Raw genomic sequence first — 22,930 nt, forward strand, 5'->3', positions numbered from 1 at the left:
TTAACCTATCACTTACTTAGAATAGCAGTATGCCTGATGGGTAGGAATGAAGCCATCAAAGAGGAAAACAAATGTGTATTTGTATTTTTTTTTAAGTCTTCTCCAGATATAATAGCAGTGAGCTACTAAGCATTTTCAGGAACAAACTAAGCAATAAGCCAAGCTTTATAAGCTCTAAGCAGCCCTGGCCAGTGTAGCTCAGTTGTTAGAGTGTCAGCCCTCCCACCAAAGAGTCCCAGAATTGATTCCTGGTCAAGCGCATGTACCTGGGTTGCAGGTTTGATCCAGCTCCAGTTGGGGCACAGGCAGGAGGCAACTGATCGATGTGTCTCTGTCATATAGATCTCTCTCTCTCTCTCTCTCTCTCTCTCTCTCTCTCTCTCTCTCTCTCTCTCTCTCTCCTCCCCTCCTTCCCCTCCTCTTCCCTCTCTTCCTTCCACTCTCTATAAAAAAAAAAATCAATGGAAAAAATATCCTCAGGTGAGTATTAACAAAAAATAAAAATAAAATAATGAAAGCACTAAGTAGCAGAGATGATCTATCTATGTAGTCATGAAGATGGTATGAATGTGTGGGAATTACTGTTGCAGAGTTCTATGCAAGCATGCATGTGTGCAGGGTCGGGGGATCTCTGTCACAGGTCTACCAGAAATAGCCCCAGTAGTTCCTTTTAATATTTGGCGAACTTTTAAAAGGAGGTGAGTGTTATTGGATATTATCTTGGTCTGTTTGGGCTCTTATAACAGGATACCATAGACTGGGTGACTTATAAACAACAGAAATTTATTTCTCACAGTTCTGAAGGCTGAGAAGTCCAAGATCAAGATGCTGGCAGATCCCCTGTGTGGTGACAGCCTGCTTCCTGCTTCGTTGTGTCCTCACATGGCAGAAGGGGGAGAGCGCTCTAAAGGGGTCTCTTGTAAGGGCACTAATCCCATGTCAGTGGGCTCCACCTTTGTGATCTAACTGTTAACCAAAAACCCTTACCTCCTAATACCATCACATTGGGGGTTAGGTTTCAACACACAAATTTTTGGGGGACACAAACATTTAACCTATAGCAAATTTGTGAGTTCTAATTTGGGTTTAGAGCTTTATTTTTGAAGATATTGCACCTTCAACCTACAAAAGAATTTTGTTTAAGTCAAAATTTCATTTAAGATTATTTCATTTTGGGTTCTGTGGGCACTATTGTGTTAAATGTTCTCTTATAATATACACTAGCTTTTTCTCCTTGCTCTTCCCTCTGCCTGTATTCTCATTTCACTCTCCTCCTTGTTGGGTCTCTTTTCTCCCTGACATGCATAAACTAACTTCTGAAGCTTTGTGTCCTTCCCTGGCTGTGCAGATTGGGGCCCCACAGGAAATCCCAGGCTCACACAATCTCCTCCTGCCTTAGATTCCCAGGAACCAGGCCAGGATGGGTCTTAGGAATAGATGAGGGAGGTGAACACGCAAGACTTGGGGGGTCTTTTCCAGGCTCTTCTCACCCCTGCTGTGAAAATAGATTTCCACCCATAGCCTTCCTTAAACTTATATTGCAGATTCATGCACTTCAATATTAAAGTGAAGAATAATGAAATTCATGAACTTGAAGGTGGGCACCATGTTAACATGTCAATGCCTGTGAATATTTGGGATGAATTAGTATCTCAGGTATCTTTCTAATTCAACAGTTAGCAAGAGTGGGGATGAGGGAGGGTGCACAGAGGTAGTGGGAGCCTTTGTGTGGAGGCTATTACAAATGGCATTGAGATTTACTGGAATATTCTTACCTAACATCAGGGGTCCTTGCCTTACTCATAGTAAGTATCCTCCGCTAACATTAGAATTTCCCAATTAAACACAATTCTCACCTTTACATTTTCATTGACTTTAGTAAATTGATAATAACCAATATGTTGAAAAGCAAAGGGTTTTTCCTAAAAAAGTATCTTGATATTTCCTACAAATAAGATTTTAAATAAAATATCTAAGTTTTAAAATGACTCTTGATTTTCTTTCTGTTTTCATCTTTAAATATTTCTTATTTATCAGTGAATCACCTCTCAGTATAATATCTAGATAAAATATATTTTCCTCCTTTTAAATACTTTTATATTCCCATCTGTTTTTATGGCATGTTACTGCATGTCTCCAGAGGCACACAGCATTTTTATTTTCAAGTAAATTTATATTAGTTACAGTCTCCAGCTGTTTTAGATATAGGATCATTTCCTGTCGGTGCTGTTTCCAGGACAATTCTTTTTTCCCTCACAAAAATGAAAAATGTAATTTAACAAAGACATCCTATAATTGCCTTCATATCTAGCAAGGTATCTAGCGATCTAAATACTTATTTTATTTAAAACATCTGTCTACATAATATTTAGTGATTGTCCAGGGCTATATCATCTTTGGGAAAGGCAGCTGCTGCCATTTCTATTTAATTTATAAGGAAACAACAAAAATCTCTCCTTCATATTGAATCTTCTGCCACTATGTCTTATGTGAGATTTTATTTTATTTTTTAAATGAGAATAGCTTACCTCTTTGGTACTTGCAATTAGTTTAGGTTTTTTCAAATTGGGAAAGATCATTCTTTAAAAAATCATGATGGAAGCATTCTGTAAGAATAATACTCTTGTTTTGTTCTCTCTCTCTCTCTCTCTCTCTCTTAGATAGATAGATAGATAGATAGATAGATAGATAGATAGATAGATGATAGATATCGAAGTATCTATCATCTATCATCTATTTCTTGGGAAAGATCATTCTTTAAAAAATCATGATGGAAGCATTCTGTAAGAATAATATTCTTGTTCTCTCTCTCTCTCTCTCTCTCTCTCTCATATATAGATAGATAGATAGATAGATAGATAGATAGATAGATAGATGATAGATATTGAAGTATCATAATGGAGTTGATGGCATGCTGTTTTACTCATGTAACTAGCCTTACATAGGAATCACTTTTCCATTTCCAAGTTCTTTTAGAGTTACTTGTCTATAGTGCATTTTCTTTTAATTTATAATAAAAAATGTAAAGTCTTTTTTATTATGAAGTTGTTCTGTTGATTAGAGCAGTTAGTTGATATTTTCTTGTTTTTTTGTTTGTTTTTTACAAAAACTGCATGGAGAAAGATAGCACTTCTGTAAAAGCTCTTTGCCTTGGGGGTGACACTCAGTGCTGCTTGTAGAGGACTCCATATGGAAACTCTTTATGTATGTATGTATGTATGTATTTATTTATTTATTTATTTTTGTGCACTATCCTTAGAGCCAAAGATAAAGTGTTTAACTTTTACTAGATCATATCACTTTAGGCTCAGCCGAATGCCAAAAACAACAGGCACCCAGGCTTACAGTAGTGAGTCTAAATGAGAAAGTTTACTTTTTCCAGGGAAGTAATCAAAATATTCCTTTTTGGAACACTGAGAGTATGAAAGGGAAATGATTAGGGTTCCCTACTGACACACTGTTATGATTGACAGGAAAAACCCACATTCATGCCACCTGAGACATCTTGTTCCGGAACTTTCTGGAGGGTAGTAAATTGGTGTTGGCACAAACACAAAAAAAAATAAAATGACTTGATTCAGCACTTTTCAATTCTAAATCCCCAAACACTAAAGCAAGAAGTAAATATTCATCAAATGATCAAAATTTATATTGATTTTTATTCTACATTAGCAGCTCAAAGTCGAGATTCTTGACAGGATGGATGTTGGTTTGAATGATTCTCTTTGAAATGAGGATACAGCACTGGGCCGAGTGCTGCTGTGCATTCCAGAACCAGGGGCCGTGATTATCAGAACCCCAGGCGGCTAAGTTTTTAAAAGAACAGTATAAAGACACACTTGTTCAGTTCTGTTTTGATAACTAAATTGTTATTATTAGTATGTAAAGTAATTCTTGTTGTTCCTATTTCATTCCTTCCTTTCTATCACCATCTAAGGACCAGTAGTCTATAGAATTTCAAAGGAGCTGGAGTGCATGGTCCAGTCAGAGAGAGTTAATAGCTGCATTTGCCAGCATAATTGTACGTGGGAAGCAACCGCCAGTCCTGCAGGGCAAGAGAAGCTAAGATTGTGTCTTCACATTATACAGCTTTAATTTTTTTGTTTCTGCCAGAAAGTAAATAAGGATTTGCTATAGTGAAATTTGGAAGATGGGAATAAGAACAGTCATAGAATAGAAACACAGACTTGATGCCTGTGTCGCTGTACAGAAATTTGCTAAGGAAACAGTAATGGAGAAACATTGGGATTCTAATCATCCCCTCCAGTTGGCACAGTGTAATCACCCTCTCTTCCCACCCTTGCTCATGACATAAAATGCTGAATTTTTAATGACTTTAACTACTTGCATTACAAAGACGAGGAGGACAGTGGTGGATGAGGCTCTCCACAGATGCATTTGTGTGATGTATTTGTTCTTTATATTTGTTAGGTGGATGTATTACTGTTAATAAATATCTCCTCTATCGTTAAAATGGAAGAAGACATTTTTCTTTAACACAAATAAATACAGAAGGAATAATGAAAATAACATTGATGTTAATTTTTCTGATTTGTGTAAAGATGCTTATTATTTAACAAATATATTGAAGGACATACTTTTAAAATTAAAATTTCTAAACATTATAGTGAATGTTCTTAAATGGTTTGTAAATAGCATCAAGTCAATAGAAATAAAGATTACTTTTTAAAGATATAAATATAATATTTTTTACTTAAATCAGTTATCTTTTGCATTTGTCCTGAGTTAGTTATCCGTGAATATAAATATAAAGAAACCTTGAAAACCTAAGCTAGTTTTTCTGGGGCTGCCAATATGTTCGTAGAAGTTTTGTATCCTAATATACAGAGACTAGTATCTACAGTAGTCTTTGTTGAGTATAATGTTGAAATAGATTGGATATTCTTGTTAAAATTTTTATATACATTTAATTTTTAACAATGGGAAAAATATATATTTTTAAATACTTTTATGACTCTCTTATCCAATGGTAAAAAGAACATTCCAACAAACAAATTGTTTCTTTGGCAACATTTTTGAAGTATAATATTGAATGCATATTTTAGCTCCTATTATTTAGTATAATTTTTCTATTATTCTAGGTTATATGTTCCCTGAGGGCAGGCACCATGTCTGACCCAGATGTATCTTACTCAACATTTGACACATAAGAGATTCTCAGGATAAACTTGTTAAATGAATAAATGGAGGCTCTTAATCAACTTTACTCTAAAGAAATACAGGGCTAAAGAACAGTACCCCATTCAGTCATTCATGAGGGACTAAAGAACAACGTGAGATTCTCATCCGTTGTAATACCAAATGTTATTTGTATTTAGCCAGAATGTAGCTAATCATGAGTATGTAAAAAAAATGTCTTTAGAGGGTGCATTTCTGGACAAAAGAAATCCACTTTGAATTCAATCCCTAAGATGAGTTATCTCAGGAAATTATGAACCACCAGCAATGATAACAAAGGCAAAAATATACAAAACTAGAGGCCTGATGCATGGAATTCATGAAAAGGTAGGCCCTTACCGCCCCGGCTGCCTTGGCCCTCACAGCCGCCCTGGCTGCTGCCTCAGCCCTCCCAACCCAGCTTCATCTGGATGGTTCTCAGGCCGGTCATTCAACTGTTCAGCCGTTTGGTTGATTTGCATATTATGATTATGTTATTATAGATAACCAGGATCTTAAAGCAAAAATCTCCAACACTGTAAAGGTGACAACTCTAAATCCTGGAGTGAGTATGGGGAACTCTGATAAATAAAAGAATGGAGATTTCAAAGTGTAGATTCTAATCAATCCTGAAAGAGCTTATCAAGGCCTTGAGGCCTGAAGGTGTTTCCAGAAGGAAGCAATCTGGACCAGTTGCAAGAGGGATACTATGGGGAGGAAAGAGAGAAAGCATCCTATATAATAAGAGCCTAATATGCAAATTGACTGAATGGCTGAACAACCAGCAGAACGACTGTTTGCTATGATGTGCACTGACCACCAGGGGGCAGACACTCAATGCAGGAGCTGCCCCAAGCCCTCAGGCCTGGACCAGCAGCGGCAGTGGGGGGTAGGGGGTGGGGCGGTGAGTGGGCGACGCCAGGCCAGCCAAGGCAGGTGCCAGTGGGGGCCTCCTGATTGCCCCACCGGTCACCCCAAAGATCAGCCCTGATTGCAGGCCAGGCCTAGGGACCCTACCTGTGCACGAATTTCATGCACTGGGCCTCTAGTATTAAATATTTGTACAAGAAAAAAGAGAAAAAGGCATGTGCTTAGAGATACTGCATCAAAGGTTAAAAAAACAAAACTGTGTAGTAAAAGTAGGAAATTATTCCCCAATGACAAATGATTGCCAGAAAAAGTACAGTTCTCACCTATTATATTGAAGGATCCTGTGATTGTCCTGAGTTAGTTTGGACTGTTCCAAATAACTTATATTAAAATATTTCCTAAAGTATAAATATCTTTAACTTTTTAAAGAAATCCTTCTTTCTGGGTTCAATTTCCTAATTAAAAAACAAAACAAAACAAACAAAAAAACACACCCAAAACCTGTGGCATTGTTAATGTCTTTTCCAAAAGCTCAAATGACTATTTTTTTTTTAATGGAAAATCAGATTTTATGAAGCTAAAACAAGCCCCTGCCCTGAAGACTTAAAACTGTGTTTTGAAATAGATTGTGAAGGTTGCCACACGGGACACTAGCTGAAGTTTCATTCTGTATGTGTGTGACCACCATGGTTAATTTCTAATATAATGTGCAGTATGTAAGATCACTTTGTTAGCAGAACAACACATTACCAAATGATTCTTCAATTAAAGAAGCTTTTCTTTTCTTCTTTTTCCCTAAAGGAAAGTATATATTTTAATATATACCCTAGAAAAATATGTGTGTGTGTGTGTGTGTGTGTATAATTTTTATTTGTGTCAAAAATAATCTTCTTTCTGAGGGAGAATGAAGCCAATGATTTTAAAAAGCAAGCCAAGGCTATGGACTCCAACTCTGTTTTGTTTCCTTGTACATTTTAAACCACTTCAGATTTTTTAACTCGGTAAAATTTATTCAGACAATTTGTAGAGTGGCTATCACATTCCATGTGCTGTGCTCAGTGCTGGGGATATAGCAATGAACACATAGATACAAGTTACTGCCCTCATGGGGCTTCCAATCCATGGGGGTTGGGGAAGATAGACAACACAAAGTAAATTTTGGCTAGAGCTAGATGGGATGAATCAATATGATGGAGGATAGGTACTGCTGCGGGTAGGGATGAGTTAAACTCTTATGTAGAAGATTGTAGAAGACCTGAATGAGAAGATGACATTTTAGCAAAGACCTGAGAGAGGTGAGGGACTGAGCTGTCTGCAAACAAGACCAAATGCCCCTAGAAAGTGCCTACCAGCCCTGCTGGAGCTGACTGCTGACATAGGGGATGTGGACTGAACGCTGGCATGGGGGATGTGGACAAAAGCTTGACTGGAGTGTGTTCAAGAAAAAATAGGAGAGGAATTAGATATATTGAGTATAGATAAAGCCAGAGGATAGGTTGATGTCAACTGCCATCTAGAGATTATTTTTTCTTTTTTTTCTTACATGGAAAAGACATTTGGGGGGGGGGGGATGGTGCTAATGTACTAATGTGACTAATACAGTAGAGCAGAAAATGATTTAGGAGAGAAGGGCAATTTGCTGTGGGAGGGATCATCTTTGTGTAGTTAAGAGGGGGTCTGGTACACAAGTGCAGGGGACTGGTCTTAGAAGTCTGGATGATTTCCACTGAAACAGCAGGGGAGGCAGAGAACATGGGCCCAGATGCAAGCAGGAGGGAAGACATGGTGGGAAGCTATGAAGTACACCTACAGAGGCATGAGTTAAGAAAGTAAAATTAACTTTAACATTATTAGGACACTTAACAGAGGATTCTGGGATGTGCAGTTATAATGAAACTAGAGGCCCGATGCACGAAATTTGTGCAAGAGTAGGCCTTCCTTCCCCTGGCTGCCGTCCTCGGGTACCCAGGACCCGGGCTTCCCTTCAGCCGCTGGCAGGCACCTTGCAGCCCCGGCTTCATCCAGAAGGTCATCCAGAGGCCATCTGGTCTAATTAGCATATTACACTTTTATTATTATAGATAATTGGTATTTCTTAACTAAATTAGTGCTTTTTAGGGTAAGGGTAAGGCGTATATCTGTACGTGCTTATAAAAATGATTATGTATTTAATCCTTAAAGATTATTAGAATGACTAAAACTTACTCTCCCAAATTTATCATGGGCTAGCTACCTTGTTATTAGACACAATATTAGAGAGAAGTAGACAGTTGAGTAATTATTCAGGCTCCAAAGATCATTGAATTTGGATCACCACACACCAAGCCAAATTTAAATAAAATATTTTAGAACACTGTGTCTTGTGTTCTGACTAAATTATTAATTTGTAATCTAAATTTGAAGAGGTATATCTCTAGTGATTTGGGCTCCAGGTGCATACAAAATAAAGGGGAAGACATGCTACTAATGATAAGCAGTAAAGCAATTGTATTAAACCTCAGATGAAACAGCAGTGTTTCTAATTTTACTATGTGGATTAGCCTGCTAGAGTGGCAATAACAAAATACCATAGATGGGCGACTTAAACAGCAGAAATTGATTTCTCACAGTTCTGGAAGCTGGCAGTCCAAGATATAGATGTTGTCAGGTTTGGTTTCTGGCTTGTAAGTGACCACCTTACTGTGTCTTAGAGGACCTTTTCTTTATGTGTCCTGCTCTTCCTCTTCATAGGACACCATTCCTATTAGATTAGGGCCCCACCCTTGTTACTTCACTTAACCTTAATTACCCCCTTAATGTCCCTATCTCCAAATACAGTCACTTGGTGTTTATGGTTTGAACATACAAAGGGGTAGGGGGGAGCACAGTTGAATTCATACATTATGTTAAAGGTTTGGCAATATCTGGAACATGTAGAGGCTCTGCAAATAACTGGGACTATGAAATGGCAAAGGAGACATGGAAAACAAAGTTCCTTTGTAGAACGTGGAGTCTTGAGACAGAGACCGGAAAAGTTAAGACAAACACAAACATTTAAGTTGTGATATGTACTGTTAAGGAAATTACCACTGTTCCAAAATAGAGAAAGATAAAGTGGATCTACTTTTGATAAGGTCGTCAGGGAAGGCCTTTCTGAGAAGTAACATGTCAGCTGAGAGCTGAAGGATGAGAAGATATTATCGAGAATGTTCTAGAGAAGGGCAACAATATACACAAAGGTCCTGAGACAAGAAAGCTGTTTAAAGAACAGAAAGAAGGCAAGGGTGACAGGGGATGGTGATCAAGACTGAGGTAAGTAGGTCTGAGAGGGAGACATGAGGTCTGAGGTAGGCAGGAACTAAAACTTATGGGTCATGAGAGAAGTGTGTTTTTTTAGGCCTAATTGCAGTATGAAACCAACTGGTATTTTATAAAGACCACTGCAGCCACTGTAAAGGAAGAGACTGGGCAGCAGTGGGTGCGGGGAAATACATGTTAGGAGATAATTGCTGTTCTGCAGGGGAGAGAAGCTGTAGGCTTGGATATGGCTGGCAACATTGCAGACTGGAAAACAGACTGGAGAGACATTTTGGAAGAGGATTGAACCGATTTGAGGGAGTAACTGGCTGTGGTCAATGAAGACAAGGAGGAGTCAAGGATTACTTTTAGGTTCCTGACCTGAGCAATAGATAGGCCAATTATCTAAAAGGAAAGGCCTAAGTAAAGGATGTTTAGGGGGAAGAGGGGAAGATGAAAATGGAGAGTTCTGTTTGGAACAGTTATACCTAAAGTAAATCCAAGTAGCAATGTCAGGTGGTTGGTTAGGTATCTAGTGTGGAGCTCAGAGGAGAGGATTGGAAGCCATTACTATATTGATGGCTTTGGAAGCCATAGAAGAGAGTATAATAAAGAAAAGACGTCCAGAATTAAGCCATTAAACAAGCAGTGATCCCAGATGTGATGCAAAAGATGAGTCGATGAACCATCTATAACGTGGATTTGGGGATGGGGAAGAAGGATGGAGGAAGAGCGATTGAGAATCCATCTCATTAGGTCAGCCAAGCTGTAATACAGGCTTAGACCAGAGTAAACGAGAACTGATCCTTTTTCTCGCCCTATCATATCTTCTCTTCCAGGGCACTCTGATTTCATCTCTCAATGCCAACTGTTGCCTCTAAGTTTACATTTCAGTCTTAATATTTTTACTTGCTTGCTAAATATCTCATTTTGGGTATCCCATCAGTACCTCAAACAAAAGACTTGATCAAATCCAGCTTATTTGTTCCATCTACCATAGCATTGCTCTTTTTATACTCCTACTCCCAGGAAATGTGAGGTGGGTCTTCCCTCTTGTTCCTTCTTATTTTTCTTAATGAGTAAGTTGCCAAATCTTGTTGGTTACACATCAGTAATATTATTTAATCAGGCTAAGTTTTCATTTGTAAAATATATTAACTTTTAAAGGTATTATCCACTGTTATCATAAATGCTAATAAATAAAATTATTTTAATCAAAGATTCAATGTTATTTTTGTAAGAACTTCATTTTCTTCACATCTTCCACCTAAAAATTTACATTTGGACTAAGATATAGTATGAAGAAAAGTGAAGCCAGCTTACAGAGATATTTAAACTGCAAAGTTATTCAACCTTAGCAGAAGCAGCTACTTTGGTTCTATCTTTATCATCATGTTTAGGAATGAATCACTGAAAGCAGAGATAGAAATAGAGATGGATAGGAAAGATTTGGGCCATCTAATTCATCTCCTTCTTGTGCCGGGAAGTTTTGTTTTTTTTTTATGTCAAGTGCCAGTGAGATATTGTGCAATAAAAGCCTTAGATTGCAACATTTCAATCATTTTTGTTGGGTGACTAATTATCTTTCAAGTTGCTTTAAGCATTGTTCTCTGAAGTCCTTTCCATGTATCCTTGTTATATGAGAGAGGTTTTCCTTTCTATACAGAAATGGCCTGGGATCTAAAAGGGATAAACTCCAATTATTTTTTCATAATAGTTATGAGTCTGCATTAAGTCAACATCCCTCTTTATGATCCTTTTTGTGACCAGTAACACTCATTTGTGAGATCATTACCCAGAACAAGCTTGTCACCATAGGATGGTTAAAAACGAACAGGAACCTCTCAGAATCAGACATGCCCCTTGGCACCTTATGGTGCAGAATCATTATTCTCATGGGGTTCCCAATAGAATTCGTGGTGTGGGACAACCTCCTCATTATCCCAATAGCTTTGATGAGGGGAGGAGTCGAGTGGGGATGGCATTCGGGAAAATTATTGCTTTTAAGCTCTTTGGCTATTGTTCAACATCTCTCAGTTATCTCATATTTATTTATTCACATAATATGGTGTGTGCTCTTTTGAGAGCTATGTTTTATTGTTTTTTTCTAATCATTGACTTCCTATATTCAATTTTATACCTCCCCCCCCCCCCCCCCCCGCCCTTTAAAAACCATTCTTAGGTCTCTAGGTATTATTCCTCCAAGTTCTATGATATCTGCATGTCTCTTGGTTGAGACTTGTTTATAATGCCATTATTTGTCATCCTTAATAAAGGTGCTAAATTCCTTTGTGTCTTCTCACCAGCCACACCCTTCTCCTCCAAACTAAATATGCTCCATAAAACATTATCTTTTGTTTATAGTGTTTGACATAATTCTTATGGATCTATTCTTATTCAAGCCAATTAGTTTGGGCAAGTTCACATGAACTTCTTAACTGATTTCTGAAACTTCAATTATGTGAATAAAGTAATTTTAGTATTTTTCAAAAGTTCTTCCTTGGCAGTCCAGAGCAGTAATGATTAACTGCTTATGGAAAGCAACAACGTAGGAACTCTAGAATGGATTGATATCTTAGATTTCACATGCTCCCCATTTCCTTTACTGAGTCCTGAGTTGCACTTTTAAGAAGTTGACACTTAATAATAACACTCCCCTCTACTCCCAGCTTTTATAAAACTAGAGACTAGGCAAAAGGTGGTGATTGGCTCTGGACACAAAGAGAAGGTTGTGTCTGACTTGACCTTTCTTACATATTACAGAATTCTGGCAACTACCCAATAGCCGACCCAGAACTGTTTTTCTAGTGACCCAACAACCCAACGACTGGTCGACCAGTCGCTATGATGTTCATTGACCACCAGGGGGCAGACGCTCAACACAGGAGCTGCCCCCTGGTAGTCAGTGCAATCCCACAGCCAACCTCCCATAATCCCTCCTCCTGGCTTGGCCAACCTCACCTAGTCACTCCCCTCGGCCAGCCAACCTCCCATGGTCCTTTTCCCTGGCTGGCCGGCCCTGATCGCCCCAATAGGGACTGGGCAAGATGGCCCCAATCTGCCCTGATCACTGGCCAGGCTGAGGGACCCCACCTGTGCACAAATTCGTGCACTGGGCCTCTAGTTAAAATATAAAGAAGTAGCAGTTTTAAGGCTTATCAGAAATGTCAGTGGATGTTCTTGGATTTAGTAAAGTGTGTCAAAAGAAAATGAAGAGTTCCTCTGGTCTGCAGAGCACATGAACTCAGCATTGCCTCCCCCCTTTTGCCATGCATGCACGCAGGGGCAAGCATGCCACTGAGAACACCTCATTCCCAGTCTCATCTGGTGTACCAGGGAACCCTGCAGCCACAGAGATCACAACAGCTGAAATAAATAAAGCATCTATTTAATACATTGTCATGCCAAATATTATTCAGCATTCTTTTGTCCTCAGTTTGATAGAAAACAGCATGGTGAACTTACTACCTCTCCTTACTGCAGCGAGCCCACATAACTATAAGAGATTTAACAGTTCAAACCTGCACATAGGCAAAAACACAATTCCCTCTATTTTAAAATTATTAAGACAATAATACAGAGAACAAAAAAATGTAATAAAGGAAGTCTGTCATCATTATTGAAGATGTATTAGAATTAGTACTAGGATTTTTTTATTCTCCTCAGGAAAGATAATGAGAAGCATTCAGAATATGTGTCCATGCAAATGTATGGGTTAGAGGGGGGTCTTTAAAAAAACAAATGTTACATATGTGGCAATAGGAGGAAGAATATTCTTAAGGAATTTCACAGAATTTTTATGTAAAGTCTCATCATACAGTATTATGATCTCAGGGATATTTTGTGATATTTACCGAGTCTTCTGAGAGTTCATTTATTCAGGTCCTACTTTAAGGAGGAACTTATAAGATTCAGATCTAAAATATAATTCTGGAATATGCCCAGCTGATCCCATTAAACCCAACCTGGAAAGGAGCAGTATAATGATATGAACAATTCCCATTCTTTGAGTTGTTACACCTCACTTGAGATGCATTCCTTCTGGATTAAAACAGCAATTCCTCTTTGTTTCTCTCTCTAGGCCGAGGTTCAGCTATGCTACCTGGAAGCACAAAGAGATGCTGTTGAGCAGATGTCCCTCAAGCTGTACAGCGAGCAGTACACCAGCGGCAGCAAGAGAAAGGAAGAGTTTGCTGATATGTCAAAAGTTCATGCAGTGGGAGGCGCAGGGTAGGGAACTATTCTTTGTGTTGTTTTATCCTCACTAATCTCCACTTTTCCGGTGAGTTTGCACTGGAAGGCGTGAGGTAACAGATAAGAAGCAGCTCACTAGAGTAGGTAGGCATTTATGTTCTTTTTCATTCGTGCCTTGAGAGGTGTTTCCCTTTCTATACAGAAATGGCCTGGGATCTAAAAGGGATAAACTCCATTTTTTTTTTCTTTCTTCATAATAGTGATGAGTCTGCATTCCATTTTTTTTTCTTTCTTCATAATAGTGATGAGTCTGCATTAAGTCAACATCCACAGAATTGAAGACTGGATTTTACCAGCCTCTGTCACCTAATCCAGAACTTCCTCACTTTGTTATGATTTATTTAAAAACAGCCTTGTGATTTTACCAGTATTTGTGTGCCTATATCGTGCCTATAGTATTGGTGGTTTTTCTTTATGAATTTATTTTTCAGTGTATTTCCCCTTTTTAAACTTAACCATTCTTTTAAAGTTTGTCTACAGATTTTTTAAACACCAGAACCTCTGTAGAACATAATTTTCTTGAAATATGTAGGTATTTAATAATTGTTTAGAGACCATGGCTAGCCGGTTTGCTTCATGTAAAGTCAACTGGAATAATAGACTAGCATCTGAATTGTCTAGGGTGAGTGAAAGGACCCAGCACCATCAGTAACCCATGGGCAGTTTTATTTGGCCTGAGACATATGGCTGTATTTACATTATATTAACTATCCATCTTCTGAATAATTATCATGCATTCAGATATTTCCAATGGCTCTAAAGTTTGCAAACATTGTGTATAAATATATTTATTTTTTTCTTTTTTGTCTCTTCTAGCTTAATTCTAATATTTAGTAGGTAAAAATTAAACAGTAAAAGAGTAGTAATGAAATTTAATTATTTCATAGTTTTAATGACTTGATAATAATTATACTCATAAAAATGGAAACAGTAACCTATTTTACTTTTATACTTGAGCCAGACAACTAAGGAGAGACACTGTTCCCCGAAGTCTGTTACATATTAATAGCATCTTATTACCCTATGAGGTGTAACTCTAGCTAAAATATTCCCTAAAAAGAAAAGAAATCTTTTTATGTACTTGTTTGCATTTATCTTTTAAGTACTTAAAGTTTTTATTGGACTTTACATCCCCATATAAAATTTTGGGATTAAATTAAGTATGCTCACTACATATTCTGTCTTGTGCTATAATCCAGGGTCTAAGAACACAGAAAAGGATCAAAGTTATAACCCTGTTTAAGAATTGAGAAATAAATTTTTAAATTTACTTTTCTATATATTTTGTTGCTCTGTCAGGATTTCTTTTATCCATAGACATGTTACATATATATTTGATTATTCATGTAATTCAGTAGACATGTATTCACAGGAAGAAAAGCATAGAAGTAAATAAGAAAGAAAAGGTTAAAACTTGGAGCATAAACAACAAGCTGTTTTGAGGCCTTAATGTGCTTTAATTTCCCTAAATGCCTAAACTATCTCTGGTGTACACGCAAGCACAAACTTTAGGTCACATTTTCATGTTTTCTAAAGCCCTGGAGACTGAATGGGCACCACGTGCTTCTGACCTCAGATTCCAAGAACCCAACCTGAGTGCTTACTCCGGGTTCCACAAATCATAAATCTGCCCTGGGAATTGCTTAGTTAACAACAAGCATTGTTCAGGGACGTGGGAGTAGGTGAACTTGCCTGATACCTTTTGTCTGTGCTCCTTGGGGTACTGAAGGCTGTGCATTGTGCAGAAATTTAAGAGTGTGCTGAAGAAAAAGCAGCTATTTAATACTAAGGACAAAAACCATATACTATTTTCTACTTTCTGTTTACATACAGGAAAGCATTGTGTGAGCAATGCATGTGGGTGAGGTTATCTGGGTTGTTCTGCCCCCAAGACTCTTTGCTCCCACAGTCAAATCCTTAATTCCGAAACCTTAAGAACATAGCCTTGTAAAATTATCTGCTCCATGACACACAAACTTCATTAACTTTTTCTTTTGTTGCATAGACTGATCATTGTTTCCGATAAGCAATTGTGGGAATAGTGTGGGCTTTTAGGGTCTTCATTCCATATGCAGATATCCCATCTACTGAAGAGAAAATTAAGTTGGTGGTACAATTCATATATTTTTTATTTCCTTCCCGTGTCTACACCCATGCTAAAAAGAGTACGTAGTTGAAAAATGTACTAGGCTACCCAATGGAGGACTCAGATGCTCTGCTCGATAGAATAATGATCTTAAGTTTCTAAGAATTTTACACAACCAAAATGTCATTTAGAAATGAATTTTCCACTCCGGCTTGACAGACAGGTGTGTGTCCAGGTGCACAACTACGAACTGTGTGTTTAGCAGCCATGAATAGGTTTGGCTGGAAGATTTCCCCAAATGCTTGTGAGGCTATGTAAGCGTTAGTCACAGAGTGTGTTTGCCTGTGGGGGACATTCGGCACTGGCTCCAGCATTGCGAATGGGAAACTGTGGCTTCCGGGGGGTATGCAATGTCTGAGTCACCCAACAAGTTTTTATCCGAGAGCCGGTTGGTGCTTTTCGATTCCTGCCAATTTAAATGAAAGCATTTATAGATGGGATTGGTTTCTTTCATTCAAGAAATATACATTGAAGACCTACTATGTTCATGGCATGATGCCCTGAGCAGAGTGTGTTAAGAACACCTACGTTTTATATATTTTGTAAAGTATAACCCTCTTTTTTCCCAACACCTCTTTCTACTGCAAAAAAATTCACTTTTTACATGAATTTCAAAGATTCTTTTGAATTCATTAATTGGCATCCCACTTGCTAGACTTCATGTAGATGACAAACCATGTCTTTTATTCAGCTTATAAATGATGGAACTGGGAGGCAAAATGGCTGGGTGACTGGCTTGTCCAGGATGATGGTGTAAGATGGAGCGACTCAGAAACCTGGGTCAGAATGCAGTGGGCAATCCACAAGTCATGCTTTGCCCTCTCTCTGAAGGATTTTATTCTGACCATTGATAAACATTTTTCCCTTAAATTCCATGTTGTGCATATCCCATACTTTATGAAATTTAAATTATGGTATCTTCCTACTATGGAGAACTGCAAAGAATCTTAAGAATATTTCATTAAAGCCACAAGGAAGTTTGGCACACACATAGCAAAACATAGCAAAGTAGGCTTCAGTGAAAACAAAATTGACTTCATCATTGATTTGGCAAATAGTATTATGTCACTGCTATATGAAGTATAGAAATTAAAAGGCAAAATAAAATGGTTCCTGATCTTGAGAGGCCCAGAGTTTGGTAGGAGGAGCCAGATCTAGAAACAATATGGAATAAAAGATGAGTTAAAATCTGCATGAGGTTAAAGGGTGGGGCTCAGGGAAGGCAGAGCTGTTCTGACTGATGGGAGTGAGTCAGGGCAGGTCAGGAAAGACATCACATACAGAGGACTCTGGAGATGAATTTTGAAAGAGGGCAAGGTCAGGGGCAGAGCTTTTCCGTTTAATGTGAATAAACGTTTATTGAGCATCTACAAAGACAGACCACAGTCTCTGCTTTCATGAAATTTACAGTCTCACAAGACAGTGCAGTGCATGGTAAGCCAGTATTTGTCTATGCAATAAGAGAGAGGGGAAGCAATGAGAGAGATGGGGAGCTCAGAGCAATGGGGTTGTCTCCATGAGATAGAGCTGTGTCTTTTGTGTTTACCACACTGCTCTGAGTCTGGTGCAGTGCCTGGCAAGTGCTCGGGCTCAGTGAATGAATGGATGCATGAATGAATAACTAAGACTAATCCAGGGCTCAGAGAGAGAGAGAGCAGAGGTCTGGAATCATCAGACTGCCTGCTTTTCCATATGACTGGAGAGCAGGGTTGAAAGTTGGAAGGGGTGTGAAAAGTAAGGCTTGGGAAGAAGGGGAAGTCCAGACCCTGGAGTTAATCATTGAATTCATGGTTCTTAACCAGGATAGTGCATCAGGATCACCTGTGGAGCCTTTAAGCTGAAAAAATGCCTGTCTACCCAACCCAATGAAAATTCGGATTCAGTAGGTAGAGTGGGCCAAGATATGATTATGTCCTAATGCTTACTTCCAGCTGTGAGCCATTGCTCTAGTGGTTTTCAAAATATAGTTTCTGGACCAGCAGCATCAATATCTCCTGTGAATTTGTTAGAAATGCCAATTCTGGGCCCCACTCCAGATCTACTAAATTGGAATGTATGGGGTACAATGTCGTTTAACAAGTCATTCAGATCCAGTTTGAGAAACACTGCTTTAGTCTTAGAGATTTTAGGTTGGAAATGAATGGAGAAGGATACAGACAGTCATGGAGGGAATATAAAGTATAGCATAGGGAATTTAGCCAATAATATTGTAACAACTATGTATGGTGTTAGATTTATCGAGGTAATTAATTAATACGTTATTTAATGTTCAATCAGTGGGTTATACATCTGAAACTAATATATTATATGTCAACTGTAGAAACTTTTTTTAAAAGAAATTTATGGAGAATGTGAAAACTGAATTAGAAACTAAAGCCTGAAAAAAATCAATTAACATTGGATGAGGGGAATGATACTGCATTTTCTGGTTCAAGGAGGAGAAAGAATAGAGGAGGCTTTGGATTCAACCGACTTTGGTGTCATTCAACATTTAATATTTATTGGGCTCTACTATTAAGTGCTGGCTGAAGTAGGCACTGGTGATGTAGAGACAATGGGAGACTAAGGGTGACAGATGTATGTAAATCAGGAAAGCCTTCCAGGAGAAGTCTCACCGAGACTGGCTCAGGGTCAGAAGTGACAATAAGAATGTTTCTCACAGAGGAGGCAGGGTGTACAAACAGCTGGAACCACTAATGGATACCCAGCATGACTAGATTGGCAGTTTTTAAACAATGTTCTGGCAGCAGTGTGGAGAATAGCTTGGCAAGGACAAGACTACACAGTGCTTCTTTAATAGGCTATTCTAGTCATCCAAGTGAGAAATAGGACCCGAGTTAAGATAGCAGCAGTGGAAACTGAAAGAAGGAAGTTGAACTGATAAGACTTGGTCACCAGAGTGGTCACCAGTATTTTAAAATGTTTCAGGCTTATGCACTCTGGCAGATGGACATGTCATTCACTGAGATGGGGAAGTCATAGGAGGAACTGAAGGGGAAAGAAGCTACATGTAGTCCTTTTGATGGTCTGTGGAACATCCGAGTGGAAATGCCCAGGAAGCAGGTCTCCGATGTTATGGGCTTCTCAACCAGCAATAAGGGCAGTATGGTGACTATAGGTAGCAGAGGCTCAGAGAAGTAGGAGCTTACCTTTTGGTAGTCTCTTCGCCCCTCTCAGGTGGACATAAAATTATCTTTAAGAATGTTTAAAGAAAAGTAGAAAATCTGAACAGACCAATTACTAGTAAGGATATTGAATCAGTAATCAAAAACCTTCAAAACAGTAAGTCTAGGACCAGATGGCTTCACTAGTGAATTCTACCAGTGAAGAAGAATTAATACCAATCCTTCTCAAGCTCTTCCAAAAAATAGGACAGGAGGGAATTCTTTCAAACTTATTTTATGAGGCCAGCATTACCCTGACACCAAAACAAGACTAGGATGCAAAAATAAAATAAAATTACAGGCTAATATCCCTAATAAACATACATGCAAAATCCTATATAATAAAAACCTAATATGCAAATTGACCAAACGGCAGAACGACCGGTTGCTATGACACGCAGTGACCACCAGGGGGCAGGTGCTCAATGCAGGAGCTCCCCCTGGTGGTCAGTGTGCTCCCACAGGGGGAGCATCACTCAGCCAGAAGCCAGGCTCATAGCTGGTGAGCACAGCGGTGGTGGCAGGAGCAGCGAGCTGAGTGGTAAGGAGCAGCAAGCAGGCAGGTGGTAAGGAGCGAAGGCTCCTGTACTGTGAGAGGGATGTCCACCCACTGGCTAGGCCCACTAGGGCCTAAGCCAGCTGGTGGACATCCCCCAAGGGTTCCCAGACTGCGAGAGGGCTCAGGCCAGGCTGAGGGATCCACCTCCCCCAGTGTATGAATTTTGTGCACCGGGCCTCTAGCATCTCTATGTATAAAAGCCTAAGCGACTTTCAACTGTTCAACCAGTAGCTATGATGAGCACTGACCACCAGGGGGCAGATGCTCAATGCACAGGCATGGAAACATGGAACAGACTGATGAATCTCAGAGGGAAAGGGGGAGGGGGGAGGATGGGAAGAGATTAACCAAAGAACTTATATGCATACTAGAGGCCTGGTGCATGGATTCATGCACCAGTGAGGTCCCTTGGCCTGGCCTGTGGAGATCGGGCCGAAACCGGCAGTCTGACATCCCCGAAGGGGTCCCGGATTGCAAGAGGGTGCAGGCCAGGCTGAGGGACCCCACCTGTGCACAAATTCGTGCACTGGGCCTCTAGTTAGCAAATAAAATTCCATAATATATTAAAAGATTCATATACTATGATCAAGTGAAATTTATTTCAAGAATGTAAGGATGGTTCAACATTCACAAATCAGTCAATGCGATGTATAATACTAACAAAACAAAGGATAGAAATTATATGATCATATCAAAAGATGCAGAAAAAGCATTTGACAAACTTCAAAATCCATTTATGATAAAAAGTTTCAACAAGTGGCTGCAGAAGGAACATCTCTCAACATAATAATGGCCATATATGACAACACACTCAACATCACACTCAATGGTGAAAGGCTAAAAGCTTTTTCTCCAACATCAGGAACAAGACAAGATGCCCACTCTTGTCATTTCTATTCAACACAGTATAGAAAGTTCTAGCCAAGCAGTTGGTGAAGAAAAAGAAATAAAAGGTATCTAAATTGGAAAAGAAAAAATAAAACTGGCACTATTTTCAGATGACATGATATTATATATAGAAAACTCTAAAGACTTCATAAAAAAACTTTTAGAACTAATAAGCATATTCACTGAGGTTGCAAAATACAAAATAACTACACACAAAAATGTGTGTTTCTATACACTATCAGTGAGCTGTCAGAAAAAATTAAAGAAAGTAATCTTATTAATAATTGCATCATAAAGAATAAAATTACTAGGAATAAATTTACCCAAAGAGGTGAAAGACCTGTATGTTGAAAACTACAAGGCATTAATGAAATAAATTGAATAAATCACAAATAAATGGAAAGTATTCCATGCTCATGGATTAGAAGGATTAATATTGTTAAAATGTTTATATTATCCAAAGGAATCTATAGATTCAATGAAATTGCTATCAAAATTATAATGACATTTTTTTCAAAGAAATAGGACAAATAATCTTAAAATGTGTAGAGAAACACAAAAACCTGAATAGCCAAGGTAGTCTTGTAAAAAATGAACAAATTTGGAGGCATTGCTCTTCCTGATTTTAAACTGTATTACAAAGCTATAGTAATTAAAACAGTATGGCATAAATACAGAAACATAAATCAATGGAACAGAATAGAGAGACCAGAAATAAACCCATGCATATATGGTCAATTAATTGATGACCAAGGAGTCAAGAATATACAGTGGGAAAGCATAGTCTCTTCAATAACTAGTGTTGGAAATTGGACAGATACACGTGAAACAATAAAACGTTATGACTCTCTTACACCATAAAAAGATCAACTCAAAATTGATTAAAAAATTGAACAGAAGACCTGAAACTGTAAAACTTCTAGAAGAAAACATAGGCAGTAAGCTCCTCAACATAGGTCTTGGTGATGATTTTTTGAAACTAACACCAAGAACAAAAGCAAAAAAAGCAAAAGTAAATAAGTGGGACTACATTATACTAAAATGCTTCTGCATAGCAAAGGAAACAATCAACAAAATGAAAAACAACCTACTAAATGAAATAAAATATGTGCAAATCATATATCTGATGAGCTAATATCCAAAATATCTAAAGAATTTATATAGCAGAAAAACAAACATTTCCACTTAAAAATGTGCAGAAGATCTAAACAGAGATTTTTCCAAAGGAGACATAGAGATAGCCAATACATACATGAAAAGATGCTCAATGTCACAGATCATCAGGGAAATGCAAATCAAAACCACAATGAGATATCACCTCACACCTGTTAGAATACTTATTATCAAAATGACTAGAAATAACAAGTGTTGGTGAGGATGTAGAGGAAAGTAATCCATGTCCAATGTTGGTGGGGATATAAAGTCATGCAGTTACTATAGAAAATAGTATAGAGGTTCCTCAGAAAATTTAAAAAAGAATTGCCATTTGATCCAGCAATTTCACTTTGGGGTATTTATCTGAAGGAAACAAAAACACTAACTTGAAATGATATATGCACCCCCATGTTCATTGCAACATTATTTACAACAACCAAATATGGAAACAACCCAAATTTTTATTGATAGATGAATAAAGATATTGTCATATATAAATACAATGGAGTATTATCCTATATAACAAAGAGGTAATATGCAAATTGACCATCACTCCAACACACAAGATGGCCACCCCCATATGGTCAAAGATGGCCACCACAAGATGGCCGGCAGGGGAGGGCAGTTGTGGATGATCAGGCCAGCAGGGGAGAGCAGTAGAGGGGGACCAGGCCTGTAGGGGAGGGCAGTTTGGGGAGACCAGGCCTGCAGGGGAGGGCAGTTGGGGGTGACCAGGCTGGCAAGGGAGGGCAGTTAGGGGTGACCAGGCCAGCAGGGGAGGGCAGTTTTTAATGTACAGAGCTTAACTCTTTTCTTTAAAATCTATTTATTTATTAATTTCCCCATCTCATTTACAAAGAATTTGAATCAAATTACAAAAATATTTACAATAAAATGGAATAAATTATGACTGAAGTTAGGCAAGAGTAAAATATATGTAAGAAAGCAACCCATATTCTATGCATATCCTCAAGAATACTATCTTTGGCTCTAAACTTTCCACACCCAAGATTAAAGTAATACATATTGGTGGGAGGTCAGCTTCCAATGCCATTGAGTCCTAAGAGGAATTTCTCTTGTAGTTCTTTAAAGAGAAGACTGGCATTTGTGACACTATATCCCTATAAGACAAACCCAATTCCCAAGGCATTATTTTATGTAGGCTGCAGAAGGGATGTTAAAACATAATTCAGTAAGAGCATTTCTACAAGTAATAAAACCTTAGAGTCTGAGCATAGTGCTCTCTGGGCAGGGTCAGCATCGATGGGTGAGACAGACAAAGTCATCTTGGGGGAGAGGTCTCCATATTAATTCTGTTACCAGGCTTTTGTTAGGGGTTGGGCAGCAGGAATTATTTCCAGGTTACTTACCTTCTGTCCTAACCCTGAGGGTCAAGATTCTCTATTGCCTATTAAGTCGTTGAAAACCAGCGGGATTTAG

At 38.4% G+C, this 22,930-nt stretch overlaps 1 protein-coding gene across 1 annotated transcript in view; it reads left to right on the forward strand.

The window, feature by feature from the left end:
* The window catches only part of AKAP6 (A-kinase anchoring protein 6), a 370,843-nt gene that overhangs the window by 223,718 nt on the left and 124,195 nt on the right, over positions 1–22,930 (forward strand). The window contains exon 7 of the mRNA XM_008157188.3: positions 13,406–13,554. Coding sequence (XP_008155410.2) covers positions 13,406–13,554 — 149 coding nt within the window. The remainder of the gene's footprint in view (positions 1–13,405; positions 13,555–22,930) is intronic.

This window comes from Eptesicus fuscus, chromosome 5 (genome assembly GCF_027574615.1).
Source record: "Eptesicus fuscus isolate TK198812 chromosome 5, DD_ASM_mEF_20220401, whole genome shotgun sequence".
NCBI lineage: Eukaryota > Metazoa > Chordata > Mammalia > Chiroptera > Vespertilionidae > Eptesicus > Eptesicus fuscus.